Source organism: Arachis hypogaea, chromosome 5 (assembly GCF_003086295.3).
Source record: "Arachis hypogaea cultivar Tifrunner chromosome 5, arahy.Tifrunner.gnm2.J5K5, whole genome shotgun sequence".
NCBI classification, from domain to species: domain Eukaryota; kingdom Viridiplantae; phylum Streptophyta; class Magnoliopsida; order Fabales; family Fabaceae; genus Arachis; species Arachis hypogaea.
The window spans coordinates 47596326-47615419 of NC_092040.1; the positions used below are offsets into that span (position 1 = coordinate 47596326).

At 34.8% G+C, this 19094-nt stretch overlaps 1 protein-coding gene and 1 long non-coding RNA gene across 2 annotated transcripts; one reads left to right on the plus strand and one right to left on the minus strand.

Annotated features, from left to right (window-relative positions):
* Window positions 1-760: 760 nt before the first annotated feature.
* LOC112801560 (uncharacterized) lies at window positions 761-2769 on the minus strand. Its single transcript, XM_025844371.2, has 4 exons — window positions 2443-2769; window positions 1882-1971; window positions 1645-1741; window positions 761-1117 (listed from the first exon to the last, which is right to left on the minus strand). Exons 1-4 carry the CDS (start codon window positions 2657-2659, stop codon window positions 973-975), a joined length of 549 nt encoding a protein of 182 aa, XP_025700156.1. The 5' UTR covers window positions 2660-2769; the 3' UTR covers window positions 761-972.
* Window positions 2770-3522: 753 nt separating this feature from the next.
* LOC140184698 (uncharacterized) lies at window positions 3523-4367 on the plus strand. The gene is made up of 2 exons (XR_011882109.1): window positions 3523-3594; window positions 3695-4367. It is a non-coding gene; the product is annotated as an uncharacterized lncRNA (long non-coding RNA).
* Window positions 4368-19094: the final 14727 nt, after the last annotated feature.

Consider the following 19094-nt stretch of genomic DNA (forward strand, 5'->3'; position numbering starts at 1 on the left):
TTACCGACAGAAATTGGGTCAAGACCCGGTAAGTCCACAAGGCTAAGTCTGTCCTAAACACCGAAATTCAACAAAATCTCAACACAATAGCTTTAAGATTTTGAAAAAGAAGCGGTGAGCGGATGGAAAAAAACTAAATCTTACCTCCCAAATTGTTCGGTAGATTTTGCAGAACCCGATGCGGTGATTATGTGGCCGCAAACGGTGCGGCGTCAAAACTCTGGATTGAAAGTTGTGGCGAATAGAAATTGGGACCAAGGGTTTGCAATGTTCCCCCCTTTTCCCCTTGTTTCAGCGTGCTTCCTTATTCATATGGGGTAGAAGAAGGATTGAATGTTATATTTAATGGGTAAGTGGGTTGGGCCTTGGGTCTGCTATGGACCCGATCCAATTGATTTGGCTCGTTCAGCATAATTTTGGGTCAAAATTTTTAAAATTAGTGTTAAAATTCATATTTTAATTATTTTTACTTCATTAAACCATAAGATTTAATTTTTAAATTTTTTTAAATAATAATTAATTTATTGACTATTTAGTTACTAATTATCTGGGATTTACAATATTGACCAAATATATTTATAAAAATTTATTAATTTAGTCATTTTCTCCAATTACAAAAATCCTATTCCCAATATAACCTAGTGACTAAATTGATAGATTTTCTTAAACATATTTAGTTAACGTCGAATTGAACATGTTATGTGCTATGTATGCTATCAATTAACATTTTACATCATCAATCATTGACAAAAATTGTGAATAGAGTAACTAAAGGACAGATATGATTAATTCATAATTTTTGAAAGATCAATGAATGAGTTTCAAAAAACAAAGTTTAAAAAGATTCTAATGGAGAACTAACTTGCCTCACCAAGCATTACCCTACATACTACAAAGCAAACCTCCGTTTCAATCACAATATATAAACAACAGTTTACAATGTTATTTCCCTAATGCTATAGCAGCATCATCTTACTTTTCTAATTCTGCAGCATTCTGCTTCAACATTGCTATGAAGTTCTCCCTCTCCTCTGGAGTCAATCCCTCTGCTGAGCAATCACCAACTCCCCATTCCGCGCCGCGTATGCAGTACTTGTTTTCTATTTCTCGACGATTCCTGATGATTAAATAAAGTACTAAAATTACCTACAGAACATTATGTTAAGGATAAAACATTTTCAAACCATTAACAAAAATGTCTTCAAATTATTATGTCCCTAACAAGATAACCTAGGTTTGGGAAAGATTTGTGGAATGAATAAAATCTTTTTGTGAAACAGGCAAAATTTTGGACTCTTGTGTATAATTTCATAAGCTGCATACATTTTTTACAGATATTCTTTATAGGAGTAATATTAGGGAGTCAACTTTTTTTATTAAACACACTACTTAATTTTCTAAAAATGATTTTGTTTATTTTAAATTTTAAACTCTAAATCATAAACTCTTAACTTTAATTCATAAATTATAAATCTTAAATTTTAAATTCTAAAAAGATTAAAAATTTTATAACTTAAAAAAAGTTGGTTAATATTGATTAATTAAAAATTAGTTCCCTATCTCTCTATTTTTGTATGTTACCTTTGTTACATATGAGATTTTGACTAGCAAATTGCAAACAATACACAGGTATTAAAGCATTACTTCTCTTTGTTCAACTTGGATTGCTCAAGCAATTTCTTCAACAAAGGAGATGATTTAAATCTTGCATCATTTTCAGCATATTTCTTCTGGTTTTCCTCTGCAAATTTTGATGAGGTCAATAATGTCAATTAATTTCCATCATGGTTCACAAAATCCTAGCTTGATCATAACTCATAAACCATATTAAATGTTGCAAAAACAATTACCAAATTGCTTAAAAATAAAGAGTAATCAAACCATTTAGGCGAGTGAGAAAATCAATCTGAGGAAGCTGCGGACCAGGAACAGATTCTATTCCGGTCATTCCTGACATGAACCCAGCGTGTGCTGCATTATAACCAAATGCTGAATTTAATTAATATTCTTCAGAAGATTAACAAATTCTCAAGCTGTTAGTTTAATCATTTTCAATTTAGCCATAAAATAATGCACAACACCAACTCGTATGTACGTGTTTTTTTTTCTTCCAACATAACCTAAAGTCAATTTTATGTTATTGAATTGGTTTCGAATTATCATCATCAACCAAGTTGAGACTTAAATATGCATCAAATGACTAAATTACTTATACTTATTTTAATACCAAAGGGCAAAATTAACATACAACATTTTTGAAGAGCAAACATAATTCAAAAAATTTACTTCCCATAACGATAAATATAGAAAAGTTCGAATTTCATAATAACACTTTGCATCAGGTGGGGAAAAACAATTTTTTTTTTAAGTATTGCTATGGTAATGTCTTTGACAATTTTGCTATAGAAATAACAAATAAGCAAAGGTATAAGAAAAAAGTACCAGGGGGTGACCAGAGAAGAATTGCGATTGAAGCAGCCAAAGGAACTGTTTTATGAATAGCATTGAATGAAGGAAGACAAGAAAAGGACAAAGAAAATTCAGCGTCAGTATCTCTTTTAGACACCGCAATTTGGAACTTCTTTTGATGGTTGCTGTGTTTTTCATACTTAGATGTTGATGGAATCCAAATGAACGATTGAAGTGACAAACAATTCATCACTGGTTTCTCTCTCGCTCAGCCTCTGCTGCTGCAACCTTGGCGTGAGACAGAGATAAGGAAAACTACATCTATATAAAATACAAGGCTCATATTGCTTCATTATATATATATATATATATATATATATATATATATATATATATATATATATATATATATATATATAATTTTTCATTTTTTTTCATTTTTTTTCAATGAATAAATTATCATATATAAAAATGATTTAATACCAAATACCACTAATTATAATTTTAAAATACAGATTAATTAAATACTCATCAAAGATGAAATAATTTAACAAAATTAGCCAAAATACAATGTAATCAGTTAGGTAATTTTGTTGAACATTTTAGATAATAATTTTATCAAATTTATCTAATTTATAACTATTAACTTAATTATTTATAATTTTTATAGTTAAAATTATCACTATTTAAATTTTTTAATTATAAATGATAGTTTGCTCTTTCTTAAGAAAAGATAATATTAAAAGATCCGGACAAGACAACTGTTGGATTCCAAGCTAAACTAATTTGATTTCTAGAAATTCTTAGATTATTACAAGATTTTATATCCAATTTTAATTTCATATATATATATATATATTTGGTTACACAATGAAAAAACAATTAAAATAAAGAAAAAAATTATTCTAAAGTACCATTAAAAAGCTTAATCATTAAAAAGAATTTTTAGTATTAAAATTATTAAGAAGAACCAATTTCTATAATATTTAAAAAAAAATATTAAATATTTTTTGGTAAAGAGAGAAATATATCCTTAGATTATTTTCTCATTTATTTCTTTCTTATAAAGGTATTTTCTCTCCAATTTTAAATATTATAGCCAAATCCTTATTGATTCATCTTCATTTACAAGTTATAACAAAGAAATTTGTTGCTGGCTTGCTGCAAATCACTAATTCACTATTAGTAAGTCCTCTAACTTTTAATTTAGCTCTTTTTTCATCGATGTGATAAAATATATGGCCAGTATAATTTGAAAATGTTTTCTTGTATTTTTTTGTCAAAGGCAGTTAAATTTCATTGCAACGAAAGATCCAAAACAAACATACAAAGGGCTAGAAATGGAAAAGATGCAACGGAAAAGGGAAGTCCTCTTCAGAGTTCAAACAGGGTTACAATCAATTAGGAAAAATTCATCTTATTCTACTATCTATCTCTCTCACTGCTTTTTTAGCTTCCTTCAAGCACAACGATGGGGTTTTATATTTTTCTCGAAGACTAACTCATTCCTCAATTTTCAAAACTGCCAACAGAGATTTGCTGCAAGCTCTATTCTTCCAAAGTTGAGTCTTGCTTGACAAATTCCATTCAAACTACCATTTCCATGCTTCTTCTTCGTAGGTCAAAACAAGAAGCCTAGAGAGATTCCAAACTTCTGTTGAGTCTGCGCACTTCCAAAGTTAGTGAACCGTGAATGACCGTCTCCTCTGCTGAACTGCACTTGGGAGAGCTAATCGTTTGGATCATGTAGTAAAGTTTGTTTAACAGATATACCTTCTTGTAGAACCTTCCAAGTTAAATTCTTGATTTTTAGTTGTGATATGTGCTTAAGAGGACATTTTCTTCAAGTTAGAAATAAGGTGTAAAATGACAATCTTATATGTTCAAAGATCTAAATATATCATGTATTCCAAAAGTTCTTCTCAAAAATAATAGTAGGGAGGCATAAAATTTAAATTTATTTTATTAGTATTAAATTTAATTTTTTCTTAGGATTTGTCAAAAAATTTGATTCGATTTTGATCTGTTTAATAGTATTTTTAGGTATTTAATATTTAAATTAAATATGATCTAATCTAATAAGATCAAGTCTAATATAAATTGGGTATCATATTTTTACGAGTTTAAATTTAAATCAAATTTGTTCTGATCTAATAAGATCAAATATGATTTAAATTAGTTATTAGAATCAATTTAGGAGTCATATCTTTTATTTAATTTTGGATTTAATTATTTTATTCTAGAAAGATTTAGCCTATTTTTAGACTAATCCGTTAGAGGTCTATTTTAGCAAATTTGTAAGATATTTTATACAATTTTTTATGAATAAATTTTATGGGTTTTTTATGCACTTTTTTATGTGTATTCAAGTGAGGTGAGTGATTTGTTTTGCTTGTTGCATGAAGAAATTGAAGGATGCAGTCTAAAATAACTCTTAGTGTTAGTTCTTTCAGTTTTGTCTCTTTGATCTAGATTGTCATGGATAGATTCTTTAAAGGTTTAATAGAAAAATCCTTCCGGCTATCTAGAAAAAATCAATATCCATCTATCCAACTATTTTTTATTTTTATCTTTTTGTTTTTGCAGTGTCTTTTGTTCGTCGTTCTTTTTTTCTATCATTTGGTATCAGTTACAGGTTTTAGGTAAATTTTAATTTATCTATACATTCTGAAGTCTTTATCTAATTTGTGTATTTTATCTTTTGTTTTTGTAATTTTACTTTAGAGTCATATTCAACAAAAAAAAATAAAACATTTCAAAAAATAAAAAAAAAATAACACAGAAGAAAGGAGAATTTGAAAAAAAAAAGAAGAAGTGGTGTTCTTGAAATGTGCATTACAAAAAAAAAAAGGAAGAGAATGTCATACAATTAATAAGATTGTTGACTTCATTTTTAAAGTATAAAAAATTTTGTATTTGCTTTAAATTACTCTTGGATATCAATTGGTATTGAAAATTATTCTAGTGTCTCTAAAACTCTAGTAAAATATCTCTTTTTGTTTTGTGTCTTTGGTCACATAATCTGATTTATTTTTCTTTTTAAATTGAAAGTTTTTATTATTAAGATTATCTTAGTTTGGTCTATATTTTTTATTTTTAAAGTACAACTTGTTTATAGTAATCCAAGAGTGAAAAAAGATAAGAGTGTTGAGTTAAATGAGAAAAAAAAGTGACAAATTAAGTAAAAACATGAGTATCCTAATCTGAGTGATATACATGACAAGAATATTGTCAGGTCATTATTATACTTTTTACAAGTTTCTAAATCATAATGAATGAGGGTTGATGAAGATAATTGTGACGATTAGGGACTTCATATGAAAGAAAAGTTTTCAAGATGCAAATTCTTACTTTTAAAGGAAAGAATGATGTTACAACTTATTTTGAATAGAAAAGAAGGTAGAGTCGATTTTCACATGTTCCAACTTTTCAGAGAAAAAGAAGGTTAGATTGGTAAAAATAAATATTTTCTGACGATACTCGTATTTGGTAGAATGAATTAGGAATATCTCAAAGAAGATATGAAAAAACGGACCAATTTTTACCTTGGAGAAGATGAAGAAAATCATGAAGAATCGGTTTATGCCATCATCATACCATAAGGCTTTTTTTGAAAAGTTTTATAAGTTGAAACAAGGATAAAAATTTGTAAAGAAATGCCACAAGGAGTTGTTGAATTTGATGAGAAAGAGTGATGTTGAAAAGGGATACTAAGGTTCTTACGGGACGATTTTTGGTGTGATTAAACCAACAAATTTCATATGAGGTTGAATTTTACTATTATACAATAATAGAGAATCTAGTCAATTTGGCCATTAAAGTGAAAAAGCAGTAACAACTTATGACAACTTGGTTCTCTTTAGACTCTAATTCTATGAGGATCTCTAAAGGAATGAAGTTTGTTGATAAGAAAAAATTTAAAGATACAAATATCAAGAAGAATTACATAGATCAACATAAGAAGAAGAGTTCTTCTAATCCTATCTCTAATTCTTCTTCAAGGCAAATTTTGAAAGAATTTTTTAAGTATGTTATAAATAGAAATATGTACTTGGAGAAACCAAAGGTGCAAAAGTTCTCAAAGAGATTCTTAGGATATGAATAATTTGAAAAATAAGAGAGAAATTAAAAAAAATTAAAAAATTGAGAAAAAGAGTAAGTATTTAAGTAAAAAAAGTTAATACTTGAGTGAAAGAGAGAGTTCTGAGAAAAAGAAAGAGAGATCAATGAGAGAAAAAGAAACTCAGAGTAATAAATACACTTGTGAGAGAGATTTAAAATATGTTAGCTTAGACAAGAGTGCATTAGTGTCATTAAAGCACAGTTTTTAATTTTTCATATATCTAACTGTAAGAACCAAAATTTTTGACAAATTTTATTATGAGTTAATTTCAATTTATTTATTTATTTATTAAAAATTTTAATTTTAGAAATTATTTTATTATAAATAACTAAACCAAGTTTTGATAATTAAACTAGAAATTTTATTTAATTTTATGATTTCTGAATATTTTTCTATATTTAAATTATAAATCTTAGTAGTTTTAAAAAAATAAGAATTTTATATGAATTGATTTAAATAATAAGATTTTAAAATTTAATGCTTTAATTTTTACAAATAAAAAAAATTAATTATATTATTTTATATTTTAAATTAAGAGTATTGGATTGAAAGTCAATTAGTAAATTTGATAATTAAATAATATTTTTAAAATAATTTTAAGGGGATAAATTAGATTTTAAATTAAATACTGTATACCCTAATTTTATTAAAATTTACCAAACTCCAATTTACTCAAAATCTCTAATTTCACATTTGTTCCAAATTAAACTCTAATCCTAAAATCAAACACACAAAACCTAACCCAACCTAACGTACCCACTGCCACACACCACTCAACCCCCCAGCCCCAAACACAATACAACAGTGGCTGTGAACAAAAGAAAAAGAGAAAGAGATTTGGGACACATCAGAAGAGAAGAGAGAGAGATCGGAAGGAGGAGAGTGAGGAAGCCATTTGTAGCTGGTGGTCGCTGCACCCGCCACCTGCGACGTTCGTCCTCATCGCTCCCAGCTGCGCCGTCGTGGAAGAAAGATGCAACAGAGAGAGAGGGTCTGCGGAGGGTCGCCGCCATTCGCACCGTCAGCTTCGTGCAGAGCAACCATGGCCGTCGAGGGTCCATCCATGTCGTTGCTGAAGCTTGAATGCTGCTGCAGCCACCGCGTGTCATCGTCTTTAGATCTGCCGTCATTGGAGCGGTGCTTGACCATCCTCGCTGTGGGAGTTTGTCGCCGAAAGAGGGGAGGTGACAGTGGTGGAAGTTGCCGCCACTGTTCTGTCCTACTCACTGAATGGCGCTAGAAACTTATGGCTGTAGCTGCTAGAGGACGCCCCTGCAGCTACCAAACCCTATCCTACTCCAATTTGGGTTCCGGCTCTGGTTCGTTTATGCCGGGTTTTGTTCTGCTGAGTGTCGGAGCCGCCATCTTCTTGGTAAGCATTTTTGTTTTCGGAATCTTTGAAATCAGTATTCCGATATAAGCTGTTAGAGATTCTGAGCTACTGGTATCGTAGGGTTGACTTCCGATGATTTCATATCAAAATTAAGGTTGCTGCTGAACCATCAGAGCTTCCAGCCGCTATCGGAGCTGCTGTCCGATCAATTTGGAAGCTGCTACTGTGTCGTTCTATTCTCTTTATCGTCGTGAGATTATTCGGTTCCGTTCTTGTTTATCGCAGTACTCTATTATCAATTATGTTCTAATATCACTCAATATTCATTCCACGTTAATTCTAAATTATGTCAGATATGTGGTTGTTGCCGTGATCCTTGCGGTTGTTGTCGATTAACATGAGAATAAGGATTTAATGGGTTTAATTATGCAACTTGCGACTAATCGAGGTAGGGGCCTTTTCAGAAAAACCATACTTTATAAATTGGAATTATTATATATGGATATTTATGTGAGAAATGTATGTTTACTGATATTTGATGCACCACTATTTTGTGGTACATTTTGTGATCAATTTAGGTGGATTTTTATCCACTTTTCCCACATTTATTCAATTAAATAGCATGGTTTCATGATTTTCTCCTTAATTTGTGCTTAAGTATAAAACATGCTTTTTATGCCCTTAATTGGTTGATTTTAATTCACCTTTGATTCCACTAGATGCCTTGATGTGTTTGTTAAGTGATTTCAGATTGGAAGGGCTAGGAATGGATCAAAGTGATGAAGAGGAAAAGCATGCAAGTGGAGAACTCATGGAAAAACAAGGATTTGGGATGCTGAGATCGACGCGCACGCGCAGCAGACGCACACGCATGGAAAGTGAAGTCGCATGGTGCATGATGTGTTTTACTATTTCTTATCTTTTTCAAAACCACAACCAATTTTTCAAAAAAAAATTATTTTAAATTTTATTCTTTTTGAAAATTTCCCCCCTTCTCATCTTTTTCTATTTAAACACTAACATTCCTCCTTTATTGTCAATTCGAACTCCATCTCTCTTTGTGTGTTCGAATTCTTACCTCCTTCTTCTATTCTTATTTTCCTCTGACACCTAAAGGAATCTCTATACTGTGACATAGAGGATTCCATATTTTTTTTGTTTTCTTCTCTTTCATATGAGCAGGAACAAAGATAAAGGCATACTTATTGAAGCTGATCCTGAACCTGAAAAGACTCTGAAGAGGAAGCTATGAGCAGCTAAAGCACAAAACTCTGAAGAGGACCTCACTGAAATTTTCGAAAAGGAAACAGCAAAAGAAACAATTATGGCCGAACCAAACAACAATGCAAGGAAGATGCTTGGTGATTTTACTACACCAACTTCCAACTTTTATGGAAGAAACATCTCAATCCTTGCCATAGGAGCAAACAATTTTGAGCTAAAGCCTCAATTAGTTTCTCTACTGCAACAGAACTGCAAGTTTCATGGACTTCCATCAGAAGACCTTTATCAGTTTTTAACTGAGTACTTGCAGATCTGTGATACTGTTAAGACCAATGGAGTTGATCCTAAAGTCTACAAGCTTATGCTTTTCCCTTTTGCTCTAAGAGACAGAGCTAGAACATGGTTGGACTCACAACCTAGAGATAGCCTGGACTCTTGGGATAAGCTGGTCACGGCTTTCATAGCCAAGTTCTTTCCTCCTCAAAAGCTGAACAAGCTTAGAGTGGATGTTCAGACCTTCAGACAAAAAGATAGTGAGTCCCTCTATGAAGCTTGGGAAAGATACAAGCAACTCACCAAAAGTGTCCTTCTGACATGCTTTCAGAATGGACCACATTAGATATATTCTATGATGGTCTGTCTGAATTTTCCAAGATGTCACTAGACCACTCTGCAGGTGGATCCATTCACCTAAAGAAAACGCCTGCAAAAGCTCAGGAACTTATTGAAATGGTTGCAAATAACCAGTTCATGTATACATCTGAGAGGAATCCTGTGAATAATGGGACGCCTCAAAAGAGAGGAGTTCTTGAAATTGATGCTCTGAATGCCATACTGGCTCAGAATAAAATATTGACCCAACAAGTCAATATGATCTCTCAGAGTCTGAATGGATTGCAAAATGCATCCAACAGTACTAAAGAAGCATCATCTGAAGAAGAAACTTATGATCCTGAGAACCCTGCAATGGCAGAGGTGAATTACATGGGTGAAGCCTTTGGCAGCACCTATAATCCTTCATGGAAAAATCATCCAAATTTTTCATGGAAGGATCAACAGAAGCAAGGCTTCAATAATAACAATGGTGGAAGAAACAGGTTTAGCAATAGCAAACCTTTCCCATTATCATCTCAGCAACAGACAGAGCATTCTGAGTAGAATTCTTCTAGCTTAGCAAACATAGTCTCTGATCTATCTAAGGCCACTCTTAGTTTCATGACTGAAACAAGATCCTCCATTAGAAATTTGGAGGCACAAGTGGGACAGCTGAGTAAAAGGGTTCCTAAAACTCTCCCAAGTAATACAGAAGAGAATCCCAAAGGAGAGTGCAAGGCCATTGATGTAATAAAAATGGCCGAACCTGAGAAGGAGGAGGAGGATGTGAATCCCAATGAGGAAGACCTCAGGGAACGTCCAATGGTCAGTAAGAAATACCCTAATGAGGAATCAAAGGAATCTGAGGCTCATATAGAGACCATAGAGATTCCCTTGGATCTCCTTTTACCATTCATGAGCTCTGATGATTATTCATCTTCTGAAGAAGATGAAGACATTGTTGAAGGGCAAGTTGCCCGATATTTAGGAGCAATCATGAAGCTGAATGCCAAGCTGTTTGGTAATGAGACTTGGGAGGATGAACCTCCCTTGCTCACCAATGAACTGAATACATTGGTTCAGCAAAATTTACCTCAAAAGAAATAAGATCCTGGTAAATTCTTAATACCCTGTACCATAGGCACCATGACCTTTGAGAAAGATCCGTGTGACCTGGTGATGATTGGATTTTTGACGGTTTAGAATTTTACAAATGAAATCTCGTTGCAAGTATAGTTTCTAAACCAACAGTAATCCTTTCATACAAAAAGTTGTTTGTCACTAGTACAAACCCCTAAAATTTATAAACTGAAGTATTGAACCTCGGGTCGTTCTCCCTAGGAATAACAATAAAGTGTCTTGTTATTGATTATGAGTTATTTTGGGGTTTTTAAGATTTTAGACAAGAAATATAAATGGCAAAGAAAATAAACTAACAACTAGCAAATCTCTTGGCAAGATATGAGAACTAGAAGTCCTATCCTAGTTATCCTCCTCAATTGTGACCATAAATTGTTCATTGCTACCACTTAGTTAACCTCTAACCATGGAGGAGAGTCAAGTGGATGAATCGATTTGATTCCTCAAGTCCTAATCAACTCCTAAAGGAAAGACTAGCTTTAGAGGCATTCAAATCAATTAGCAACTTCTAATTATCACTAATTACTCTACCTAGGCCAAGAGGAACAAAATCTACACTAAAATCCAACCAAGCATTTCATCAAACACTTGGAAGGTACAAAAGAAAAGCAAAGCAAATTGACAACAAGAATAGAATCTAACAACAATTATTGAAAGGAATTAACAACAACAATCAAAAGAAACACAATTATTATGAATTACCTTGAATTAAATTGAAAGAAAATGGAAGGAACAATAGTAGATCTACAACAAAACATAGAATCAACATAATAGAGATTACAACAAAAGAATATAGGAAGATGAATGTAACAACAAAGAATTGAAGAGTAGAAGTAGAAGAATGCATGAACTAAAACCTAGATCTAAGAACTAAACCTAATCCTAATCCTAATCCTAGATAGAAGTGAAAGCTTCTCTCTCTAAAACTAACTCTAAACTAATCCTAATGAGTGTGAATGATTGGAATCCCCCTTTGCTCTTCAATCCTTGGCTTTAAATAGCATTTTTGGTGCCAAAGTTGGTTACAATTGGGCCCCACAACCCTTCTGAATTTGTTGGCCACGTTTTCATTAAAAAATCATATTCCAGCATCGACGCGTACACGCATAGCACACGTACGCGTCTGATGGGGCGGAAATTGGTGAATTAAAAATTATTAAAATATATGCGTTGCAAGTATAGTTCTTAACTCACCAGAATTCCACTTATCAATTTAGAAAGGTGTCACAGAAATTTAAAATTAAAATACTGGGAGTATGAATCCCAGGTCGTCTCCCAACGAGTTGCAGAAAGTGTGCTATTTTATTAATCAGATGTTTTCAAAAGGGTTTGAGTTGAGTAAACAGGAAATAAAATTGGAGAATTTGAATAATGTAAATAAAAGCCTTGACTAGGAGTTGATTAGTTGGAAGTCCTGCTGTTGTTGGATTACTCTCTAGATTAATTGATAATAAAAGGTTATCCTATTTAGTTATCTCTTACTAGGTAAGGGAAAGTCAAACAGGTTGGAATGCTATGTCTGTTCACAAGTCGCAACCCACTTAATTAAAAGGGGTTGGTGTTAGTGACTAGAGGGCAATCCAACAATAAACCCAATTACAATCTTTCTTTTAAGCCTTCCAACTCAAATGGTTCCTTTCAATCAACTCCCCATCAAGTTAGAGAACTACTCGATCATTGTGAATGTAAAATTCATAACGTATGAAAGGGAATTGAAGAAAGACATTGTAAATAAAGATCAAAATAATCAATTAAAAGTAAAAGTAATCCTTGTATTAAATAATCCTAAAAATATTCCAATAGTAAAATTAACAAAGCAAGGGATATGGAAGAGTAAAGCCAAGTAAAGAAAACGAACTGGAATGACGAAGTCTTGATGAGGTAATAACTCTTCTCAGTATCCCAATGCAAAAAGTGGTAGAAAAATAAAATCTTCAAAACTATCAATGTGTGAAGAGAAAAACCTAGAGGAGGAGGAAAAACTAGATTTAAAACTAAAACTGTGTAGAATGAATGTTGTCTCTGGTTTCTGCATGTTCTCTGGCTCTAGTCTGCTATTCTGGGCCGAGAACTGGGTCAAAATAGGGCCCAAAATCGCCCCCAACGGAATCTGCAGATTATGCAGATCGCGCACGTCACGCGATCGCGTCATCCATGCGGACGTGTCATTCGCGTTTTTCCCTGCCACACGTTCGCGTTGTCCACGCCTCCGCGTCACTTGTGCTTTTCCATTCCGCGCGGTCGCATGAGCCATGCGGCCGCGTCACTTCTTGCTGGTTATCTCCTCAATTTCTTGTGTTCCTTCCATTTTTGCTAGCTTCCTTTCCAATCTCCAACTCATCCATGCCCTATAAAGCCTGAAACACTTAACACACAGATCACGGCATCGAATGGGATAAAGGAGAACTAAAATGCATAATTAAAAAGTCTCTAGGAAGCAGTTTCAACCATGTAATAATTTTAGGAAGGAAATATAAATGCATGCTAAATTAATGAATAAGTGGGTAAGGATCATGATAAAACCACATAATTAAACACAATATAAACCATAAAATAGTGGTTTATCAACCTTCCCACACTTAAACATTAGCATGTCCTCATGCTTAATTGAAGGAGATAAGATAAATAAGTATGAACATGTAGAAACTCATGCAATGCAATGCAACCTATATATATGAATGCAACTATATGATTCTTGCCCACTTGATCAAAAGTAAATAAGCTCTTCAAAACAATTACAAATCAAATTCCACTAATTCTATCATTATACAGTAAAATAGATAAAAGTGCAAGAAGATAGCTCATGAAAGCAGGGAACATGAAAATTCAAGCATTGAACCCTCACTGATGATGTATGTATGCTCTAATCTCTCTAGCGTATAGGGTAATCACTCTATCCTTCTCTAATTATGCTCTCTAACCTTTGTTTTTCTCCTAACCAATCAACAACAGTTAATATGCCAATGCAAACATCATGAGGTCTTTTTAAAGTTGTAATGGGGCCAAGGTAAGGATAGGGATATATATATGGTTAAGTGAGCTTATAAATTGAATCTTTAATTAACCCAGCTTTAACCCAACCTATATATTTTATATAACTTTAGAATTCATACCTAGCTACCCAGAATTCCCTTTTACATTTCATACTCATGTATCAATTTTATCATATGTGCATTGATCTTTGAATTTTAATTCAGCATTGGGGTAATTTTTGTCCCCTTATTTATTTATTGATAAATTTTTTTTATAGACATAAAGATAAATATAGCTTATCAATGCACATAGATTTTTAATTCTTATAGTTTCACATGAGTAGGTATCCAAATTCCCATTGTATTATCATGACACATTCCCTTAATAAATTTTGTTCCCACAAATTCCCATACTTAACTAGCATACACAATTCTATCTTAAGCTAACCAAAGATTCAATTTGGGATATACAATTGTTTTTCCGCTTAAGGCTAGTAATGTGGTAAAATATAGAACAAATGGGATTTAAAGGCTCAAGGTGGTTAACAAAGATAATTAAAAAGGGTAGGCTTAATTTGGATAAGTGAGTTTAAACAAATAATGGCCTCAATCACATGCAAGCATATAAACATAATAAATATTGGACATATAGGATGAAACAAAATTTAGATTACAATCATAGAGAAGTAAACACACAAGAATAAAATAATTATGGTTAAATAATGTAACCATGCATAAAGGCTCAAATCTTCACAGGTTGTGTGTTCTTTAGCTCAAAAATCATGTTCCAAATACAGCTTCAAGCAAATTTATCATAAAAGTTTTGATTAAAATTAGTAAAATTTTGTTCCAAATATATCTTTTTAGAAGAAACTTATTGTCTTTTCAATCAAGTAGAACATGCATGCAACTAACCTATTACTATGCAATTTATCCTATTCTATAAAAGAAAGAAAATCTAATTAAAATATCCTAATTTATTGGTGCTAAGGAGGAGAAATTACCTCCAGAAGTCAGGTATTGACTGACCTCCCCACACTTAAGGCTTTGCACTGTCCTCGGTGCCATCTGTTAGGAACAATGGTGGGCTGGTGGCACTGTCTCCACAGTCGGGGCCGTCATGGCTCCCTGTGCTGGTGAAGGAAGTGGAGTCCGGGGTGTCTGAGTCTCTGCAATCTCCTCTAAGCAGCTCCCTGAGGTGTTTGAATCAGCGTTGGTTGCGGCGCTCTCGGAGCTTTGCTTTCTTTTCATGTTGGTCCAACCGCTTCAGTATTTGATGCAGCAGTTGACTAGTAGATGGTGGAGGAGCTGCAGCATCCTCTGTGGACTGGCTGGTAGTGGCAAGTTATGGCCTGAGATATCTCCCGTTAGGGACATACTGATCATCCCGTGGAAGAATGGCTTTGGTGTCTCCAGCTCTGTAGGATACTCCAGTTGCTGAGATGAGATCAGAGACCAATGCGAGGAAAGGTAGGTTGTCCGCGATCTGCACATGTTCCATAGCATTCCGGATATGTCGCGGTAAATTGAGAGGCTGGTCTGTGAGGATGCACCATAGTAGAATGGCCATGTCTGCGGTGAAGGAGGACTCATGAGTACTCGGGAAGACGTAATGGGACATAATCTGTGCCCATACGTGAGCCTCTAAGGTAAGTGCGGAAGCTGAGATTCCCTTAGGACGGGAACGATGGTATCCGAAGATCCATTTGTTGCCAGGTCGAGCGATAACTCTGAGAACAGTGTCCCAGTCAAAAGTGTATGCCTGGCGCTTGGTTGCGGCTTTCTGAAAGGCGTCCAATCCTTCTGGAGCAGGTGAGAGATCTAAGGCTTGCTATATGGCTTCTTCTGTAATGGGGACTTGCTTCTGGCGTAAATAAACGGACTGCAGAGTCGGCAGGTGGAAGTTGGAGTAGAACTCAACAACCCAAGAAAGATTAACATATCGTGGCTGTCTCTGCAAGAATCCCTAATGTCTTTGTGCAATTTGTGGCTCAACAAATTCAGCGATACGAGGCGGAAGGATAAGAAGGTGTTCATTGTTGTAATTTTGAGCTGCCAGAATAGGAAACATCTGCTCACAGTAGCGATTTGGGAATCGTGCAATGTCCTTGGCTGGGAAGGCTCTCTCTTTTTCATCAACCTTGATAATCCTTTTAATTTTTTTTGTTGAAGGCTTGACTGCAGTTGAAGAAGGTTCTGCCACTAATGCTCTCTTCGTACCTTTCCTTGCTGTGGGTTTAGGGGTAGCTTTCTCTTTGCCTTTCTTGGTGGCCAATCTGAAAAAGGGAAGAGAAAGTAAGTTAGATCCAAAGAATTAAAGCAAGGAAGGAGATGGAGTGAGTAATAAACAGTGCACAGTAAAGATGAATGAAATAAATACATGGTCATGACAACATGTGAAAAGATCATTAAAGGAAATAGGATAGGTGCCTAAAAGGGTAAGTAGATGCAAGATGATTATTGGCATGCCAGCAAGGGCATGAGTAGCATAGATCAAGCATCACTTCATAACAAACTAACATGTTTGTATTGGCAATTAAATTTAATTAATAAAATAGTAAAGAAAATTTGTGAAAAACATGCTTTGAATAGTGGGAAGTATAATAGAGAAGTGCATAATGCCATATGGGCTTTTTCACAAACACATAGCATGCATGGTAAATAAGGTATAGAAAGTATTAAAGTAAACATGCAAGCAATCCTTTAAAGAAAATAGTATATAATTGCCAAATAATTTGCAACAATCCACAAGCATATAATGAGGAATAATGACTCAATTAAATTTCTAGCACCATGTAAAAAGGAAAGAAGAACAAGGAAAATATGGATAAAGAATAGAAAAAGAAAAGAAAAGAAAATAACATATAAAATAAAAAGAATGATAGAAAAGGAAGGAGGGAAGGAGAAAATAAAACCTTGTTAATGGAGGTGAGAGAGAGAGAGAGTGAAAGGTGAGATAGAAGGAAGAAGGGAGAAGGAAGAAATAAGGAGGGAAAAGAAAAATTAGGATTTTGAGGAGACAAAAATAAGATATTTTGGCAGTTTTGGTTGAGCTGTGCGGTGCAAGCGACATGGCCGCGTGGGGCACGCGTTCGCGTGATTGCGCTGTAATTTAGTTGACGCGGTCGCGTCGGTCACGCGGTCGCATGACCCATATTATGCTTTTGGCGCGAGTACAGCCTCGCGCCTGCACAACTCTCTGTTCAAATTGATATATTTGCCAAATTTGGGGTGACGCGATCGCGTGGGGCATGCGATCGTGTGAGTGGGCTTCAGAAGGGATGACGCGGACGCGTCAGCAACGCGATCGCGTGATAGGGATGGTGCGTCCAGCACCAATCCAGCACCACTCTCGCGCAATATTTCGTTGTGCACCCCTTTTACGTCAAAAATCAGGGCACGCGGCCGCGTGGGAGGTCATGAATCCCTTGTGATGCGGACGCGTCAATGACGCGGTCGCATGGGATGATTTGTGCCACTGGCACGCCTCCAGCCATGCTCCAGCGAAACTCTCTGTTCGTTTTTTATTTTCTCACCTCTCCTTGCGACGCGGACGCGTCGCAGATGCGGTTGCGTCACGCGGCCTTTTTTTTTTAATAAATGTATGCAAATGAAGATGCATGAAGGTACTGATAAAGCGAAGCGTTATTGACTAGGAAAAACTAAAGATAGAAAGAAAAGAACAATCATACCATGGTGGGTTGTCTCCCACCTAGCACTTTGCTTTAACGTCCGTAAGTTGGACGCTCCACTAGCTCAATCTTCTGGCATGTGGGGATCTTCCAAGAGGAAGATCTCAAGCTCCTTATTTTTTTGTATCTTCTCGCCATGGTACAGCTTCAGATGTTGTCCATTAACTTTGATGAGTTCAGAGCTTGAAGGGTGGCTGAGTTGATAAACTCCGTATGGTTCGGCCTTTTCTACTCTGTATGGACCTTCCCATCTTGATCTCAACTTGCCTGGCATGAGCCTCAGTTAAGATTTGTAAAGGAGGACTAAATCCTCAGGTTGGAACTCTTTTCTCTTGATGTGTTGATCATGTACAGCTTTCATCTTCTCCTTGTATATTCTTGAGTTCTCATAAGCTTCTAGGCGAAGGCTCTCCAATTCTTGCAGTTGCAACTTTCTTTCAGCTCCGGCTTCCTCAAATCCCATGTTGCACTCCTTGACTGCCCAAAAGGCTCTGTGTTCTACTTCAACTGGGAGATGACAAGCTTTTCCATAAATTAAGCAGAAAGAACTCATCCCAATGGGTGTTTTATATGCTGTCCTGTATGCCCATAGTGCATCTTGTAGCCTGGTGCTCTAGTCTTTTCTATGAGGTTTGACTATCTTCTACAAGATATGCTTTATCTCTCTGTTTGACACCTCGACTTGCCCATTGGTCTGAGGATGGTATGCTGTTGCAACCTTATGAATTATCCCATACTTCTTCATTAATCCTGTGAGTCTCCTGTTACAAAAATGGGTGCCTTGATCGCTCATGATTGCTCGTGGTGATCCAAAGCGGCAAATAATATGGTTTCTCACAAAGGAAACAACAGTGTTAGCATCATCAGTGCGGGTAGGAATTGCTTCCACCCATTTGGAAAGGTAATCCACAGCTAACAATATATAAAAATAACCATTAGAATTTGGAAAAGGACCCATGAAGTCAATGCCCCAAACATAAAAAACTTCACAAAAAAGCATAATTTGTTGAGGCATCTCATCCCTCCTGGATATATTACCAAATTTTTGGCATGGGGAACAAAATTTACAAAACTCAGCAGCATCTCTAAAAAGAGTAGGCCACCAGAATCCACAGTCTAAGATCTTTCTAGCTGTTCTTTGAGGGCCAAAATGTCCTCCACTCTCAGACGAGTGACAGGCCTCTAAAATGGACTGGAATTCTGATTGAGGCACACAACGTCTAATCACCTGATCAGCGCCACATCTCCATAAATATGGGTCATCCCATATATAATATTTAGACTCACTTTTCAGCTTGTCTCTTTGATGCTTAGAAAAGTGTGGAGGAAATGTGCGGCTAACTAGATAATTAGCTACAGGTGCGTACCAAGGTACTACCTCAGATACTGCTTGCAGGTTATCAAATGAAAAATTATCATCTATAGGAGTAGAATCATCCTTAATGTGCTCAAGGCAACTCAAATGGTCTGCCACTAGATTCTGGTTACCACTCCTATCCTTTATTTCTAAATCAAATTCTTGTAATAGCAGTATCCAACGTATGAGCCTTGGTTTGGACTCCTTTTTAGCTAATAGATACTTTAAAGCTGCATGGTCCGAATACACT